General features: G+C 42.8%; 1 protein-coding gene and 1 long non-coding RNA gene across 4 annotated transcripts; both read left to right on the forward strand.

Moving 5' to 3' along the window:
* The first annotated feature begins 4,357 nt into the window (after positions 1 to 4,357).
* LOC135906798 (uncharacterized) lies at positions 4,358 to 10,186 on the forward strand. The gene is made up of 3 exons (XM_065438395.1): positions 4,358 to 4,487; positions 6,966 to 7,043; positions 9,472 to 10,186. The coding sequence occupies exons 2-3, from the start codon at positions 6,977 to 6,979 to the stop codon at positions 10,023 to 10,025; spliced, it is 621 nt and encodes a 206-aa protein (XP_065294467.1). The 5' UTR covers positions 4,358 to 4,487; positions 6,966 to 6,976; the 3' UTR covers positions 10,026 to 10,186.
* Positions 10,187 to 11,009: 823 nt separating this feature from the next.
* LOC135906799 (uncharacterized) lies at positions 11,010 to 17,475 on the forward strand. 3 transcript variants are annotated; one of them, XR_010565838.1, is made up of 5 exons: positions 11,010 to 11,482; positions 13,507 to 13,582; positions 14,378 to 14,433; positions 15,141 to 15,357; positions 17,216 to 17,475. It is a non-coding gene; the product is annotated as an uncharacterized lncRNA (long non-coding RNA). The 3 variants fall into 3 exon arrangements; XR_010565837.1 differs by having other exon boundaries at positions 15,144 to 15,357; XR_010565839.1 differs by lacking the exon at positions 14,378 to 14,433.
* Positions 17,476 to 17,968: the final 493 nt, after the last annotated feature.

Below are 17,968 nucleotides of genomic sequence, written 5' to 3' on the forward strand. Positions count from 1 at the left end.
TAACCCACCTTTATCTGCTTTGCTCTAATTTGTACCAACCTTATTCCACCTTAATCCACCTTGCTCTACTTTGTACGGATCTTAATACATTCTAACGTCACTGCCAGATGCCTGCTACGCGATGGTGTGCAATGACGTACGCACTATATGCACCCCTTCAGTCAGCGAGAACCGCGGAGCCGCTATGACCTCGGGGTAGCCTGCTCGTCTACCGCCCCCGTGGACTGGGTTAGATTGCCACCCAGACCTAACTGTACCAAATTTTATTTTCAAAGCGATAATTTAATTTGCTTAAAGGAACTTCCATGAGATTTTTAATGAAAATGCGAGCATTTCATGACGTGTCGTTCTTTCCTAACTCTTCGCGCCGTCGGCCGCATTTTTCCAACCATCGCTAGATCGCGCCGGCTTTTCTGCCTCATGGAACATATAATGCTTTCGCGCTAATAATGCAGCAACATGGCCGTTCACTAGCGCAGGTGCGGTTGTGCTCCAGACTTTGCAAAGTGCAAGTAATAGCACGTTATCACCGCTCACCTAATTGCCAAAGCGAATGCACTAAACGAAAAAGGTAACGCGTCTGGTATTGTGCGATCCTTAGTTCTAACTAAAAAAAGAGAGACCAGTTACATTAACGGTGCGTCAGTAGTGAATGCGCGGGACTCTGCATCTGTGTTATCAAGTGACGATGCTTCTTGCATGACGTGTTGGTTGTTTCTTCCAGTTATTATTGGTGCAAGTTATCACTTCATGGCTGTGTTCTTATTCTGTGTTTCGTCGTTTTTTTTTGGGGGGGGGGAGGGGGGCTGTTTTCAAAACCTACTATCTCTATCCTGGCTAGAACATCCTTGCAATAGCTCTCTATGCAGCTGCCGCGCTCGAAGCGGATATGTCTGTTGCGGATGAGGTTATATCGTTTATTAAGGCAAAAGCCTTAGATGGTTCATGGGTCGAAGAATCCGACGACTGCCCAGCGTGAAGGCATGAAAATTCAAACGCGTTCGCCAGTAAGCAATCAATTTTTTTATCAATAAAAGAGCTCGATAATCTCTGTTGCCACTCAATTGACAGCTTTATAAATAATCAGCGTGGGCAAAATTGTCTGCGTGTGGTTTTCCCGGTTTCGCTCATATTTTCCGAGCAATGTACGCGTTTCTTAAGACTTTTTTAGCAGTGTAAGTACGCCAGCGAGAACGGGAAATAAATCTTTTGTTGGAAAGTTAGCGCTGTGTCGTTCCGCTGTGCCGTTCCGCTTCCCTCGCATTCTGCTTACGACACAAAAAAGTAGAAGGCACTATGTATCCAAGCCCATGCAGCTGCCCTCATCAAAAATAGTGATAAAATAAACAAAATTCCTGCAGTGACACGTGCGTATGTCTTAATGGTCTTGACAGGCTTGCCACTGTCGTTCTAGCGTGACATTAACGACGAAGACCCAGCGGCAATGTCTAGCCAGCCGAAAAAGAGAACAAAAGAGAACGAGTCATCGGAAGTAACGACGGATTCGAATGAAAATGTCCAATTGAATGAAAGTCTCGTGAGTACGCAGGAATGCGCCTTCGTCCTCTTCAGCTTTTAGTAAAGTGACGGCAACCTTTCATATTTGAGGCTATATATACATATATATATATATATTTATATACACCACTTGTGTCTCCTTGACGCATCAATTAGGAAGTTGGCTAATAAGGGGCACACACTAGTATCCTATACGCAGTGCTGAAGTTGTCTTATTGGGCACATGAGCAGTGGCACATAGTCAGTGACCCAAAGTGTCTACATGGGGTGAAAGCAGCGAGGAGCAAGTTGTCTGTTCTGCAACATATTGACTAGCACACGTCTACTTGCAAATACCACAGCCAGAAACATACCTAAATGCTCAAGAGAGTTGAAAACTTGGACGACTGCGTATGCGAAAGAGGTTAGACGTAAAAGGGCTGACTTGGAAGTTAGTGTAGTTCTAAAATATGGTAATGCCATAAATAAATAAATAAATAAATAAATAAATAAATAAATAAATAAATAAATAAATAAATACGATATCTTGAATCCCTCTAAGGATAACTACGGCAAAAAATATCAGCGGGTTTCAGCGATTACTCCGGCTGTCGACTCAATTCGTGGGACAGCAGCATGTTCTCCTAGCGGGCTCCGCTATCTTATTAAGCAGAAATTATTCGCGATCAACACAACATTGTATTTGTCTGCCGCAGCAGTTTTTATGCCTTATAAAAATAAATTACGGCAGAACCTATGCCATGATGACTATCGATGGCAATGTAATTAACATTCAAGCAATGTAGGGTCATACAGTATTGCGGAACTCACGTTTATTTATGACCTTTAAGGATCACTCGGAAACTTTCCTCGCTTCGGCTATATGCAAACCTTACGTAAATACTGATAGCCATGTAAAGCGTAAAGCAGAAAAGTGGTGGTCAATTCAAGCAGCCAAACTGTTGCGCCAAGAGAAAGGAAACGCAGTGGTGGAGATTTGAAACAGGCGACGAAAACAGAAAATATGCAGGAAAAAAATACAGGCAGTCGACACCGGACACCTTCAATTAGAAATGGCTGGCAGAAGCCTTCGTCAGGCAACGACATAAATTACCTTGAAGGTAATCATTACAGCCTCGTGATAGTAAATTTGCTAACGCGGACGGCTTCTAAATGGACATTGTTGCAGGATTCATTGGTCCTATCCAAAGCCATTGTGGTGGATGAAGTTTGTTTATTAAATCTATGTCGACGGTGAAGGTGCGAATGAGCTAGTGGCCTCATCATGAGGGCTTGATTATTTCCGTCACTGCATGAGGGCAAGAAATGTTCGACAACGCAGTTCGTGTACTGATCTTTAAGGTGGCGTGACAGCAAAACTTTGGACGCGGTAATAACAAAGTCAAATGTGGTAGTAGTGACATTCAATAGGTAGTAAAATACTCTAAATGTTGCGGTGTTACTGGCTATGCGCGTAACCGTACGATAAAATTAGTTCGCCCGCAGTACTTTAGTCGCTACGTGCCTGGTAATGTAGCGACTTTAGTGCTTTTTATGCCTTTTGCTATCATTATCCGCCTGCCATTGGTCATAAATTTTCAGGTCACGCCCGCTTGACCACATCGTACCGTGATGTACCGCCGTGCTTGACAATGAAGTTGAGACTTCTGTGCGCATAAACATAAACGCTGTGTGAGACTAAACATTGCATAAGATAGAGTTAACGACAGCTGTAGGCTTCGCATGAGGTTCGTTAGCATTTAGTGACTTCGGCAGAATTTACAGATATTTTTGTGCATAAAGGCTATTTGCAATTGGTCGGTTGCATTCGCTAATAGTTTGTCTTCATCAGGATCTGCCAAAAGTTTTTTATAACGTACAATTGCAGCGCAAGAGCTTTTTGTCAATACGGGCCCTGCTTCACAAAATATTGAGTTCGCAAACAATCTAGCACGCGCTATGGATATGCATAGTCCCTTATTCAGTGTTCATTGTCCTTTGAAGCCGACAGAAACGCTGCGGCACCTAGACTGCAAAGTGACCACCAGCGGTCCGTAGACAGTTTTTCAATGCGAAGGGCTTATTGCAACCAGCGTTACGCAATTTCCCGGTCGCATTTAATGTGTGGGCAACCGACCACGTGGAGTCATTCAGATCGGGTGTGGATGCTCACCAAATCTCTGGCGATAGCACATTGCGCGTATGTTGAGCATTTATATTGGACACGCTGAAAGATAGTAACCTGTATTGAAATTCTATGGCACCGTACAAGATTACGAAATCATTATTAATTTGTGTTCTCGATTCTAGCCGGCGGGCTACAGTGGTGTTGCCGAACTACTGGGCGCATAGATGGGAACTTTCTTGACTTCGCGCTTGGAAGCATATGCAGTTGCACAATTAGTACCCCTTTTGCTTCGTCGAGCCAGCAACCTCTTCATAACGGTAAATGGCTCTAAAACCCGTTATGCAATCGTTTATTCTCGGAGTGCTTCATGCGGCGGTTACGCCGCGTCTACCAGTGTCCATTTGAGCGTACAAGGCCATCCGCGGCAGCAGCACACTGGCCACCTGGTTCGCTTTGCCTTCGTGTCCATGACCCCACGGTATTTATGTTTTGTTGACATTTCAACGGTGTCCTTGCCAATGCTCGAAACGGATACAAAACCACAGAACATTTTGTGATTTTGGCACGCCTTTATGACTTCCTTGTTCCGGCAGACGCCGTGGATCATGCTTAATGGCGCACCTCGTCTTCTGGCAAGCAATTACAACTTACCATTAGACTTCTATTTATCCAGCTTAAGACTGCGATGGCCTTGCGGTGGTGCAGGTGATGTTGGGCACTTAAGTATCTTGCCTACATTGAAAGGTATATAAATACCCGTGCCAGTCTCTCCGCCGCAAAGGACATCGACGCTTCACCTCGCGAGGATACAGAGCGTGGCAACGTTTGTCCAAAGCACCGCGCTACCACTTAAGTTTCACTGGTACGTATTACTTTTCTCACTAACATTTCAATTTCACGTTAGCAACACTCTTCGTGGTGTGAGCGTATGTATGGGTTTATCGCTACGCTTCTATGAGCCACATCACCGCTGTCTATTCATATGAAGTCTGAGGACATAACCGCGCCTGATTTATCTTTATATTGGAGTTTGGGAACATCTTCGCTTGAATTTTTCGCTGAGTGCGAATATCCTCGATGGAAGCTTGATTTTTTTATAAATGCCAGCCAACGTCATGCCGAGAATTCTAGGTAACCTGCTTTCGAATTCTCAAAATCGAGGTAAGACATACACACAAAGAACTGAAATATACGTCTTCGAGCTTTCCCTTCGTCAACGTCGATTTATTTTGTGAGCAAAAAAGTTTACGAACTTCAACCCTCGCCCGTACAAATTAATGTTAGGCCCGATGTCGGCGCTTCTTGAGTACATGAGCTGAATATTGCTGCATCTCAAGACGATTCGGTACATGCTTAGCTTCCATGTCTTGAGCCTTTTCTATCAAGCTTGCGGTTTACAATTCCATTCGAGTTGCTAAACAAGACCTTAGTGTTTCTCCTTTTGATCTTCAATCAGTCAGTATATTTTCACACGAACCATGACAAAAGTTCTGACGACACGGCGGGTCTATAATTTCGGCTACAGGATTTGCGACCTTAGTAGCACGTGGAAGACATAAGATACTAAATTATCCACTAGTTGTGATAGCAGTAGCGTGCGCTAACTAATGCGAGTATTTAGGTGTTATTGAAGCCCATACTCTGTCGTGGTCAAAGCGCCTTCATTATGTCTGTAATAAAGCTCTGAATAAACTGAGCTACTTATAGGGAACACCGAAAGGATTACCTTGACACGCTAAACTGTAAGAAATCCTTACTACTGCCAGTGTCGGATTATGCGCGTGTTGTTTGGTCGCCTTATTAAGCAAAAAGAAATTATTCTGCTAGAATATGTTCAAAGGAAGGCAACACGCTTGATAATCAGCCGCCAAGACCACATTTTTTCCATCCACAGCTCCAGTCTCGCGGAATCTAAGTTTCGCTCTTTCCACCTTTGGTGTAAACAGTCTTTGAAAACATTTAGTACATGATCAATATTTTCTATCGCCTGTCAGAGACATTCTTAAGGTTTATTAAGGAATCAACTCGGTGTCACCTTGAACTAAACAATACACCATTACTTACTTAGAATAATATATTTCAATTTGGCAGCCGTCGCCGGACAATTGAGCTCTGGGACACTTTAAAATGGAGGTGCTCCTTGTCTGCCGCCACTTAAGTGCGTGTTTACTATTGACGGCCAGCTACCACGTTATTAAGGAATCTATTTTGCGGTACTTTTGCATTTTTGCTTGATTCATTTCTTATTTTATTATTATTTTTTTATCTTATTGTTCATGTATAACCACATCCACTCCTGCAATAGCCATTACTGAGAAGCCATATGTATAAATAAATAAAACAAAATAATAAGGTCAGTGAGCATAGCTGAAGCTTTGCTCTAAGTGTGTAAACATTTGTTAAAGTAACTGTGGTGCCTCAAACTTGCTTGTGTGTACCCGCCCACAATACGCAAAAAAGGCGGCTTTATTATTGGTTCATTGTCCGACGTACAATATTTATATGTCAGATTTGAGAGCTTATTACCTTTTTTCAAGCGCTGAAATATCTTACGGAACGCCCACAGCAGTGTTTTCTTTTATTTGCTAGAAGAAGCTTTTAAGTAGTTCAGCAAATCAATTGCTTAATGACCTGATTTAAATAACAAGTAGCCAGTGTACAAGTTATTTCTGTTACAAAATTTATGCATTTTCAACGACTATATGATGGATAACCACAAATAAATGTGAAGATGTTTTTGTAAATTTCATTTATGTCAATTGCTGTTTCTGCTTGCTGGGGTAAAGTTGAGCTATTGTTTATCCATTAAGCAACAGCGTAGTCTGCGTGCACCGTTATCGAGATAGGCTGGCACAAAGTGCTTCTTTCCATTCTTAACAGAGTACCTATACAAATCTCAGTTTCATTATCTCACGTTTTCAAATTATCAACAAAACCCTGGCTTCATGAAACAGGAGTGAAGCGTCCAGGAAAGAAAATTATTGTGTGATCTTTCTGATCAGTAACGAGAATCACTGATCACGTGATCTCTGATCATCTTGTCTGAACATTTGCAACGTTGTACAATACTGCCACGCTCCATCGCTAGCGCATCATATCATTGAGAATTATGCTCTGGGCAGCTCATGTGCTGTTTTTACTGTTCCGTGGGGTAGAAATGGAACATTTTGAACCTATACCATTTTGAATATAGGAATGATACTCGATTGCCGGCCGAGGTCGGACGGTATTTGTGCCCTAACAAGCGAGCTACCAACAATCACTGCATGCTCCTGACTATTGTATTCGTCTCCTCAAACCTGTTAAACGCTATTCCTGTGATTTTTTTCTGTACGTATAGAAAGCAGAAAAATGACGGCCTTCCAAGGAGTCGCACTTATGCTTTCCCTTATGTTCGTGCTGGTGTCTGCAGTACCTGGTACGTAATCCTCCTGCATTTTGATTTGTTTTTATGGCTGTGTGTCGGTGTGCGTGCCTGCATACTACGATTCTGAACGATTCTGATTAGTGGCCATTGCATATTAAAGCCGGGTGCTTGCTCAAATTTCAGCCTTACTGTACGAGACAAAAACGTGGTTCATCTATTTTCCGTAACATTAATTTCTCTTTATACTTACCAGGCATGATAATTAAAAGATTTCATTTGGAACTGATATTTACATAACCTGCACGGTTCATTTTATATACAAAACCTGAGAACGAAAACCGCGCGGCTCAATTTTTTAATTGTGACATAACATATATATATATATATATATATATTAACGTGAATGTGTGAACATCATGTCGCAGTTTTAAAGCGCCAAGCTTTATCGGAATCAAAGAGCCGCGTCACAATGAAGTAACATTCATCCTACGTTATTAGCAGTGTCCTGAGTAAGTCCACATTCCTTTTTTGACCTACTGATTATCGGCACTTGAATTGTTACATCTACGACAAATGTTTCATAAATAAAAATCGCTTCATAAAAAAGAAGATAAAGCATTTCGCTGCATAAGCAATAGTTGCGACAACGCGATATTATATGCGGGGCGCTGTTCTTTTTCTGGCATCTAAAAAGCAGCCACGCAATATGTCGTCACACCGGTGACCCACTTGTAGAGTGCAGGCTCTCAACGACAAAACATTGAACTGAACTAATGTTCTTCCCCAATCTGGAATCTTTCTCATAGATATCACATTCACGCCATTTTTTTATTTGGTGCGATGCGGCAAATTTAAGAATAGCTTGCGATGAGATTTTGATAACATGGGCTTTGCGCAATCGCGAAATGTGCGTTGATGTAAGGCGTGAGGGGGGGGGGGGTGGTTCCCTTAGCGAAAACGTATCTGCCACTCCAACACAAGCAACATAGCTAATTCATCTACGAGGTAGGCAGGCAACACGTTTGGTTCTTTTGCTGCATGGTTAAATTAAACATTGTTGTGGCGCTCAAGCAGCAAGCAACAAGAGTTTTATATTACAGCCTTGGCATCACACATTAAAAACGTAAGTGGCAACGGAAAAGTCAACGCAATTCCTAACTACGAAGCTTCAGGCTTGTAATGTCTCATAAAATAAATTATGTCTCACGTCACGTCATAAACCTGTGTTGCTTTTTCTTACATGAAAAGTGTGTTTCAATTACTTAGGAGAGGCGTGCAATATCTTTGAAATCGGCTGCACTTCTTCGAAGAACTTTACAAATAAAGTGCACATAACAAGCGAATGTAAAAAGCCATTGTAATTATTCTATTCGCCTCTGTGAAGCCAAAAAAAATATTTTTTACACCTAGGCCACACGACTTCCTCCATATTGTTAAATTGTTTCAGCTTCTGAAACAACGCTTGACTGCCCTAGCGAGGCACAGTCACTCCATGTTCAACCTCATTCGACTGTGCGCTGTTACCTGGTGCAATACTTCTATTTGGTACACCATTTCAACCAGAATACTGTCAGCTCACTGCCGAAAATAGTTATAGAAAGCATTTATTCAAGAAGAGATCATGATGAATCCTAGCGCTTCTAGAGGGACTACTTAGCACACTCCCGCACGGCTTGACTGTCAAATCACAACAACACAACTCTACGTTGGTGAGGGTCCTGTTGCAACTTGAGTAAGAGCAAACCGCCCGACATCAAGTTATACAGCCCGAGTCCCCATCTGAGCGCACCATAGATGCGAGAGAAAGAGAGAGATATATATATATATATATATATATAAACATGAAGTTTCATTTTCTGAAACGGCAATCCGAGTAAGGGCAGAGTTCAACCTACGTGAGAGGTTTCCTTATTCCGGGGACCATCTGGCTTGGGCTACGACCTTGGACCAGGCGATGAGACTGCGTTGGTCGTCCAGATCATCAGAGGAAAGTTTGGCTTCCCACGCTTCAGTGGGGGTATAGAAGTACGTGGAGTTGGGGTGCTTTATTGTGCTTCTATGGAGCGTCCTTCTTTTGGAGTCGTTTTGCGGAGCTTGTGAGGTGGGGTTTCTGGATGTGTCACACAGTGGGCAATCCTGGATCACGTGCTGCAGGGTCTCTTGCAAGTGCGAAAATAATTCTTCATCTAGACACTACAGAGGAACAATTATTTTTTTCACTGCAATAATAAACAAGTATATATTTGTTATGCGAATAGTACTAAAAGATATGGTGCCTCAGTAAACCGATCACGAGAAAAATCTGAATAATTCCGTTCCTATAGGTCAGAAACATTTATTGTGCGCACATTTCCTGCGCCTAAAATTTACTATAATCCTCGCGCTCGCACCAGACCCGCAGTTTGCATTAATAAACATTATCTTGCTGCCAACTGAACGCATTCTTTTGCTACATTCTCATCTTCGCCTATTTACGCAGAAAAGTGCCACATCCCGGATGAGGATTGGGAAGTCCTGGCCGAGCGATTCCTGGCTCAGATGCCAAATGAATACATATTCCCTAGAGGCTCAAACAACTCGTCAAAAAGCAACGAAGTACTGCCCGGCGTCACCACTGGTGAGATGACCCTAGCCGGCCTCTCCCACTTGGAAAGATACGGCACCGTACGTGTGTACTGCAAGAATGGCAAGCCTCTCGTTAGCGCAAGCATGGTGGCCCGGGCCCCACTGCAGATCTCGGTGCCTTGGAAGTACTGCGGTGGCAAGTCCGGAGTCGTGGCCACGACAGCGAAACACGTCAAGGTGTGCGTCAATTTCGAGGTGGATGAAGTCGACAACAAGGTGTCCCTTCGGCCAGTCCGCGTATCTCCAAAATGGATCGAAACGATGGATGTGAAACTGGAAGGTGCGGGTGACGTCATCAAGACGGTCGCGTCCGTCACGGGGAAGCTGATGCCTGCATTCGTCAAGGATTTCTGGATTGAGAACCTGCCCTGGAGAATGCACAAGGTCCTCGAACAGATTAGGAAGTAAATGGAGACGTGTTGATGTGACATTCACACCCATTCGGACCCTACAGATTCAGCAAGTCATTCCCGGAATGTCTGTTCATGCAGTAAATTTATATTTGATTTTTGTTTGCGTGAATAAAGGAAGAGCACTATTTCTAGAATGAAATAAATATAGATGACTGACATGGTGGCATGAATTGGAGTCGTAGATAGAAAATGAGAAATGGAAAATAAATGCTGGGGAAATAGTGAATAGACCCAGCGCAGCCATTCCGAAAATTTAATAAAATCTGCTAGCGACATGACACAACGTTTTAATGCACAATTTGTCGTCCGCCTCAAAACAGTGCTGAACAATAAGCGAAAAGGAAATGCGAAAATACCCGGTGAATCCATAATTGAAAGTGGTTACCAAGAATAAAGCTTATATTTAAACGAAACCCACAGTATCAGAATTGTGGTTTTCGTTCTACGACACATGCGGCGTATGCCTGCTGTCCTACAGAATGTAAAAACTTCTGCACTTCCACAGAAGTGAGAAGGCACTTGTGAACATAACTTTTGTGGGAGCTCGCGAGAGTGTACCGCTGATAGCTGCTGTGCGGGTAAAATGCCGAGATTATCAAAATATAACACTGACAAAAATCTGTATATCTGAAATGCTGTCATTTGTACAAAGATCCCATGCACATTGTTGCGAAGTTAATAAATACCACAACGGTATTTGCATAAGAATCATTTGAAAATAATTAACCTAACTAACAACGCTCAGTCCTATTTCAACCAATCAAGTAATGTTCATCTAATGTGAATCAATAGCTTCGTTGCAGAGGAACGCAGCTTAATGCGTCGTGTATTCAATCCGCAGTTGAACGCGCGCCTACGTAGCCTAAGCAGTGCCAGCGATATCTGAGCTCCTACTCTGCAGGGAGCCGCTACCAGTTTAGGTCAAAGTCAAAAGGGAAGAGGGCGCCAGGCTCCCACAGCTAGCGTCGAGAGAGCTGCGTGAAGTTAGGGTCCGGGAAGTTTACACAAAATTCTCTAAACTGTTCTTTAGTTCAAGCTGATTTCTAAAGTACATGACTGTTTCGTATGATTGATTGGTGACGATTAACGCAAAACAAAAACGGCTCACGTCATGCCATGGAAATTGCCGGCTTTTTCTTCCGGTGGCAGTGAATATTTTTTATGAACACTTTACGTCGTTTTCTGCTTACGGCGACTTTGTTCTGAGGGACGGAAAAGCGTTTGACACTTTTGTACCCTGCTTAGTCACGTCAGCTAAACTGAACATTTCGCTCTAGTGTGTAGTTTAACTGAACACCTCATGTAGATGTTCCAGATTACACGCAGCTGCGTTTACAGTTCCGCGTGCAATACCTCGCCGGCAACCCGCTGGCCTAACCTACATTTTCCTCCTGCATGATGGCTCTGAGCTAGGCCACTCGCCGGCGGAAGGGAAGTTCAAGCCTTCAACAGGTCAGTGATACATTTCAGGCATGTCCTGCAGAGTTGCTATAGTCACGACGCCCTATCTATGAAGCGTAAGCTGCGAATGTGTCTCAGATATGTACGGTTGAACGTTTTCGTCAACTTTTGGTCATTTCTTCATAAAGGAAGTCGTCCACTGATCTCAGGGGATCATGCGCTCTTCTTGCAGCTCGACGTCGCTTGTTCACTTCGCACCCCATTTGCGTCGGTAGATCTTGTAAATTTTTTTTAAGTTCCAAGTTGTTAAAGCAAAGCAATTATATAGACTGCACATGGAGAAGAAAATCCACACCAAAATATTCATTCCAACGTAGCGGTCGCTCCATGTTTCGAAAAAACTTCATTGAGCGAACCTTTAGTGGAGTGCAGTTTAAATACTTAGTTATAAAGGTCGAATGTGACGGTTGGGCAATGTTAGAAGTATTTGTGATTATTCGCGCTGTGTAATGAATTGCATGAGTTTCGTAGATTGTGCTTTGCAGCTGTGTAATGCACTGAACAACTTACCATTTTAGCACTATCGGGCCTTTGAAGACGTAGCCTGGCAGTGGCCATCAGAGACAACGGCCGAATGAGAAGTTTTAGCAAATCTTAGGGAGCAGTAGCAAATTAGAAGATAGCTGCCTAATTTGGGAGATGTGCTTAGGAGGGGAGTTAGATGCTTCTCTAAGAATTTATATGCGAACTCCTAAATATAACAAAATAAATTTTTGTAGTATAAAGGCGTGTCGTAAGAAGCAACCTGCTAAAGAATTTACGGCGTTGTGGGCGCGTTGTTAGTAACACATGGAATTCGCAAGGTATAGGGGGATCCTTATGACTAAAAAAAAGATAGAATTAACATGCTTGCACTTTCTAGACGAAAAAAAATATTTCTATTTGAACCATTATTGACTCTTCCAGACGAATTTCTGAAATGGTAAATGTGTAACCACCGTTGACAGCAGTTTTCTATATTGAAATATACAATTGAGATCAGTATTTGTAAAAGAGACAGAGAGAAAACTCCGTTTGCTGAGTACAGCTATGAGATAGCAAAATTTGGTCTACCATTGGCAGTCAGTCGTCTGCATTCGCTTTATATTGTTTAGAGAAAGGCACGGGGGTTCGAGGAGTGCCACTGCTGGGAATAATGATACCAACACATATTTGTATAGGTACTGACAGTACATTTCCCGTAGCGACATGTCGTTGGATTAGATTCTTTCGCTTCAGTCTTGGAACCGATCTAACTTGTGTCACTCCACCGAGCGCTCAAGAAGAATTACTCATATAGCTTGGCCGCACTTTTAACAGAGGCGAAACCACTACTCTTAAATCCTCTACAGCAGACGTCGAGCTTTCGGTTAGATACATTCAGCGTAGGTGGATTCCGTCTACAATGCTGTATACAGAAATGCACTCTGATGGTTGAGTCGCACCCCTGTTTTTCACTGCTGCAGAAAGGGTTCAGGTAGCACGCATATTTCTCTCCTGCCAAAGTTGCTCTTTCAAACGTCTGATGCATCCGTGCTCATGCCAATTTCCGGCACTCTATTATCTTGAGAAGTAGCTCTTTGAGATGCTGTGTTAGATTTCATTGCATACTCGATAATACTCTGGCTGTGGGATCGGCCCCATATATTCTGTTAGATACTTTCAGAGTAACTGAAATGCGCGAGGATACAATTAATACGCTTTGCTTTTGACAACCAAACAAGAAGATCTTCAAGAAAAAAAAATTATCTAATTGAAACAGGGCGCAGTGAGACAAGGACGTAATGGAAGAAAGTGTTTTGTAATGTGTACCAGTGCAATTAATTTTCGCGACCACTGCTTTGCTGTGCCGCGCCTGTCTGTCCACCAACAATGGCGTTTTCATTTTCAGACACAACGGAATGCACATAAAATCTGTCGGGCTATATAAACTGAATCACTAGATTCATTAGGGAGTAATGAAAGGGAAAGATTTGGTGGCCAGTGAAATTTTTGTGTATCAATTATAATGAAAAATTCTACGGCTACTTTTTCAGTGGACCAACCAGACCGTACATCCACGTCGACAGGGTGCATTTGAGTTTGTACTTCTTGTACTGCGGATTGCCATATGTAAGTTGTATAACCGTGCTACCTTTGGTAGCTTTCGAGTAACGACACAATGTTCCCTAAGCCTTATTTTGTTAGAATGTGCGACATTTATATCCTTCAAGTTGCAACAGTTCGTGCACTGCGACTGTATTAGCAAAGTTTGGACATTTTAAATTTAATTAGAGGTAGTCCCAAAGCTCAGGATTGTAACACGTTATGCTAATTCAATCCGCGGTAATGCTTCTGAAGCTGCTGAAGAATGCTGTTGAATGCTCAAGTATACGTAATTGAAGACTCAAATGACGTCCGAGAAAATGATCGCTATTTCATTTTTGAACTAAGCTACGTCGGCGCTGACGCTGCGGTCGCTGAGTTGAAAAGAAACAGCGAAAGCAGTCACAAATATTTTGCTAATATGTGCACTAAAATGCGTATTATCCATCGAAAAAAGTGCACTTTGGCACATGTAGATAAAAGACGCGATGCAGATTATGGCGAACGCAGCGTGGAACTGTCAGCCTAGGCTACAGAGAAACGTGACAAATAGGTACCGCCGACAACACCATCTATACCTTAAGACATCACATTGGTCCCGCGCTACAGCAAGCGTGTTTCAAAGAGCTAGTTTGCGTTCCGCGACCAAACGTGTACGAAAACGTGCAAAAGAGCCGAAGGAAAGAAAGCTATTCGATATAAAATTGCGAGAGTCAAATGAATCTGTTCGGTTTATTAAAGGAATGATGCGATGGGCATCGCATGTTTGTTCCAGTGAGGACATTTAGTAAACTTTTGCTGCTTTGTTGCCTTATTCCGCAGAGAACCAAGCCGGTGGCCGGGAACTCTGTAGGGGTACAGTACAGATGACTACACCCGTAGGTCCAGTCGTTATATGCGTGCTGTCCTGTTGTGAATCATGTCAGTTTCTGTGAAATAAACCTCAACGGGAGACATGCATCAAGATTGCTTCTACGATAAACATCGGTGAAGAGTCGATTCCGGGCATTGGTAGTGAATAGAACGCGTTTATTTCATGTTTCCTGGATTTACCTACAATTCATGCACAGCTGTGCACATAATTAACGAATGAGTGGAATGTTAGTGCTGTCGATAAGATATGTAGTAAAATAAATGACAGCAGGTTGTGTCATTGTATAGTTTCCACGTAAGCTTACTACTATAGTGAGCTTTCACAAGCAAACTAACTGACACAATCACATCACCAATTGTGCGGAGAAAGCATTTTTGCAGGCTAACGCAAATGATGCCTAGTGCGGTAGTCATTAAGCTAATCATGATTCCTAAAGGTTGTGACAGCCTTGTCGTGTGATGCGATCGCAGGAGCGCGCCAGCTTCTGTTTTCTAGTATGTGTTGGCCAGGAGGGTGGCACAACGTGAGAAGTGGACACCTAAATTTTTAATTACGCAAGTAAACTATTTGTCCTTGAAGCTTAAATGTAGTATATAGCTTCCCCTATATACTTATGAAAATTTATACCTTATAGCAATTGACAGAGCATCTACCCATTTTGGCACTAGTATTTCTCGTTTTCATGAAATAAACTTTCATTCTCTCTCTCAGCAGAAAACAATGAAGACAACATCGTCGAAAGTCGTTGCCCTGCTCTTTACAGCAGCGCTGTTCTTACTGTTTGTTGGTCAAGCTGACAGCATCGTGTGCCCGCCAGGATACTGCGAACAACAGCAATGCAAACAAGTGGACGAAGCTACCTGTGACGGAATCGTGAAACCAAATGCGACCTTCTGTCAGTGTTGTCCAGCCTGCATCAAACTCCTCGGTAAGTCGTAAGTTTATTGGTTGACCGGCTGGATGAGGATGGCTATCTTCCTAGCATAAGACAGTACTTATGAGAGACGTCGCAGTCGACGTCTCGGGATATATTCAAACCACTTGGGGACTCTGCCACCCACACTATGTTTGGTCCACTCGAGCGCTTACATTCGGCATAATTGAATGGCAGCCTCCACGACAGAGAATGAAACCTACGACCTTTTGGTTAGAGCGCAATAGTCATGCGCACGTAGCCATTGTGCCACCCAGGTCAGGTGGTAGGGATAATGCGCAGCTTTTTACCGACTTACGTGTACTGATCCTCTTGTGGATCAGTTGCTGCTTACATTCAAAATTGCGGCAGTACAACCTAGTAACCAGACGTGACTCTATCATAACTTGCACGTTTCTGAATTGTTACTGATGAATTAATATCTGTGAGCAGTAGGACAGGAACATCAGAGGTACTAATAAATTTTGACCAAATTGAATGCATTATTATGTTTTTCGCGAATATTACCACTCACATAACCACGGACAAGTCTTGCACGCATTTGCACCTTCACTGATCGTTTAACAACTACTTGCGAATACTTTTTATCTATAAGCGGGACGGAAATACCGTTAAATTCTAATACAAACCTACTATACATGGTATTTACCAGTTTCAAGTAGTGCAGTTGCCTTCAACTATAAGATAAACATTGCTGCAAAAAGCACACGGCACACTATGGAAATGTTGTTTCAGAACGAGAATAGGGACCCAATTTAGAAGACGTTTCGCACGTGAGTTCTCCTAGCCGTTGACTGGCCGCCATCAGTAACGATATGTCAGACACCACGTCTGACTGGAATCTGCTCTTACGAACAACTTTAGCGTGAGAGCTTTTTCGCGATTGTGGCCCAAGGTTATTCGGAAATAAACTAAAGTTTACGTGATTCCTCATGTTCCCACTCCACAGGCAAGCTACGCTAAGCTTTGTTGAATTGTTTTGCACAGCGGTTCTTGCACGTTCCTAAGTAAGAGCCAAGCGATAAATTTTGCACCCTCGTTCTGGTTTTCATGTTCATCTGTCTACTGAACATCTTGCATCGTCAACTTCTTTTTCACCTGCAAGAACGCTTTCTTGGCTTTTATTGACCTAGCAAAAAAAAAACGAGTATTTTTGACATAGGCACACGTAGGGAGATAGATTTTACCACTCCCTGAAGTTTACTTGTTTGTTTATTTGTGCATTGAAATGCCGAAGACCACAAGGCTGATTCATGCGAAGAATTGCAAAGCATGATATCGCACCAACAGCAGCAGCACCACCAACAACAACAATTATAGAAAATGAAAAACTGGTGGAAGAGCCAGAAGTCAACAACGATCAGTTAAGGAACCGGAAATCATTCAGGCGGAATAATGTTTCAAAAACCGCGTGAATTGGGGTGAATTGAGTAAAAGTGCCTTGTGGCACTGAAAGAATGCCATAACGCATGGGCGTTACGCTCGTCAACACTTCGTTTCGAGGATCGCCATGAAAGGGAATGCAGCTGCGTCTACGCAACCGCATATCAGACGCTCAAGACCTGCACGTTAGAACGTAAGGCGTATAACCGAAGAGAATTTTCCCGCTTTTACGTTATCGATGATTTCCGAATGACCAACCCTACTGTGACCCTTGTTCATTCGCTTGCATTATTACTCCTCATAATGGATAGACATCGAAGTGCGCCAGCACACAAAAATAACTTCCATTCCCTTTGCGTGCGGGCGCTGGTGCGCATCAAGATCTTTCCGTTTACTGCGGATTACGAACACATACCAACCATCCATATTCGATATTTTGTAACACTATGTCTTCGTTTGTCTCTTCAAGGTGAAAATGATTCCTGCTTCGCTCTTCAACTCAGAGGAGGATCACCGCCAAAAGCACAGTGCTCCGATGGCCTGTACTGCGATCCCAAAACGACGACATGCACTCCAATACCCTAACCCGGAAACTTGCTCGCCTGCTCTTTTCGCTCAAACCAGCACGAGTATAACTTCACTTATTTTCGGATATTGTGGATATAGCGGGCGTTATGCAAGCGAAAGCAGCGATTGAAGGGAAATAAAGGATATTCTGTACCTCCTGTTTATGTGCTGGCTACCTAATGCTTTTCTACAGCTTTTTTTCCGATCACCTTTAGACTGGGTAATATGTCTGTAAAAAATGTGCCCTTTTTCTCTACACTGAACAATACAATGCTCTGAAGTAAGCAAATGTCCCGTTTGATTTCATGTGGTTAGCTTTTCAAGTCTTTTTTTAAACTTCACTGCTCTTGTGTCTACTCAGAAGAACATTTCCATTTATGAGTGAATCTCTAAACTGACTGCGTCGAAGTATTTATTGGTCAAGAACATCAAACCAACTTAATATCTCTCTCCTCACTTCAGACCAAATTACTCTTTTAGCGAAATTTCGACTCATGCAACTGTTGGCACTTTCCCAGGCCGGTCATCGGACACTGTCAAATACCCGAATTACACTGTGAAAAGGCAAATCATGCATCTTCAACAATGCCCCTGTGAAATATCGGTAATTCACCGTGAGTCGTGAAGTTCAACAACGTCCACATTTAGTGCACGA

The sequence above is a fragment of the Dermacentor albipictus genome, chromosome 7 (genome assembly GCF_038994185.2).
Source record: "Dermacentor albipictus isolate Rhodes 1998 colony chromosome 7, USDA_Dalb.pri_finalv2, whole genome shotgun sequence".
NCBI lineage: Eukaryota > Metazoa > Arthropoda > Arachnida > Ixodida > Ixodidae > Dermacentor > Dermacentor albipictus.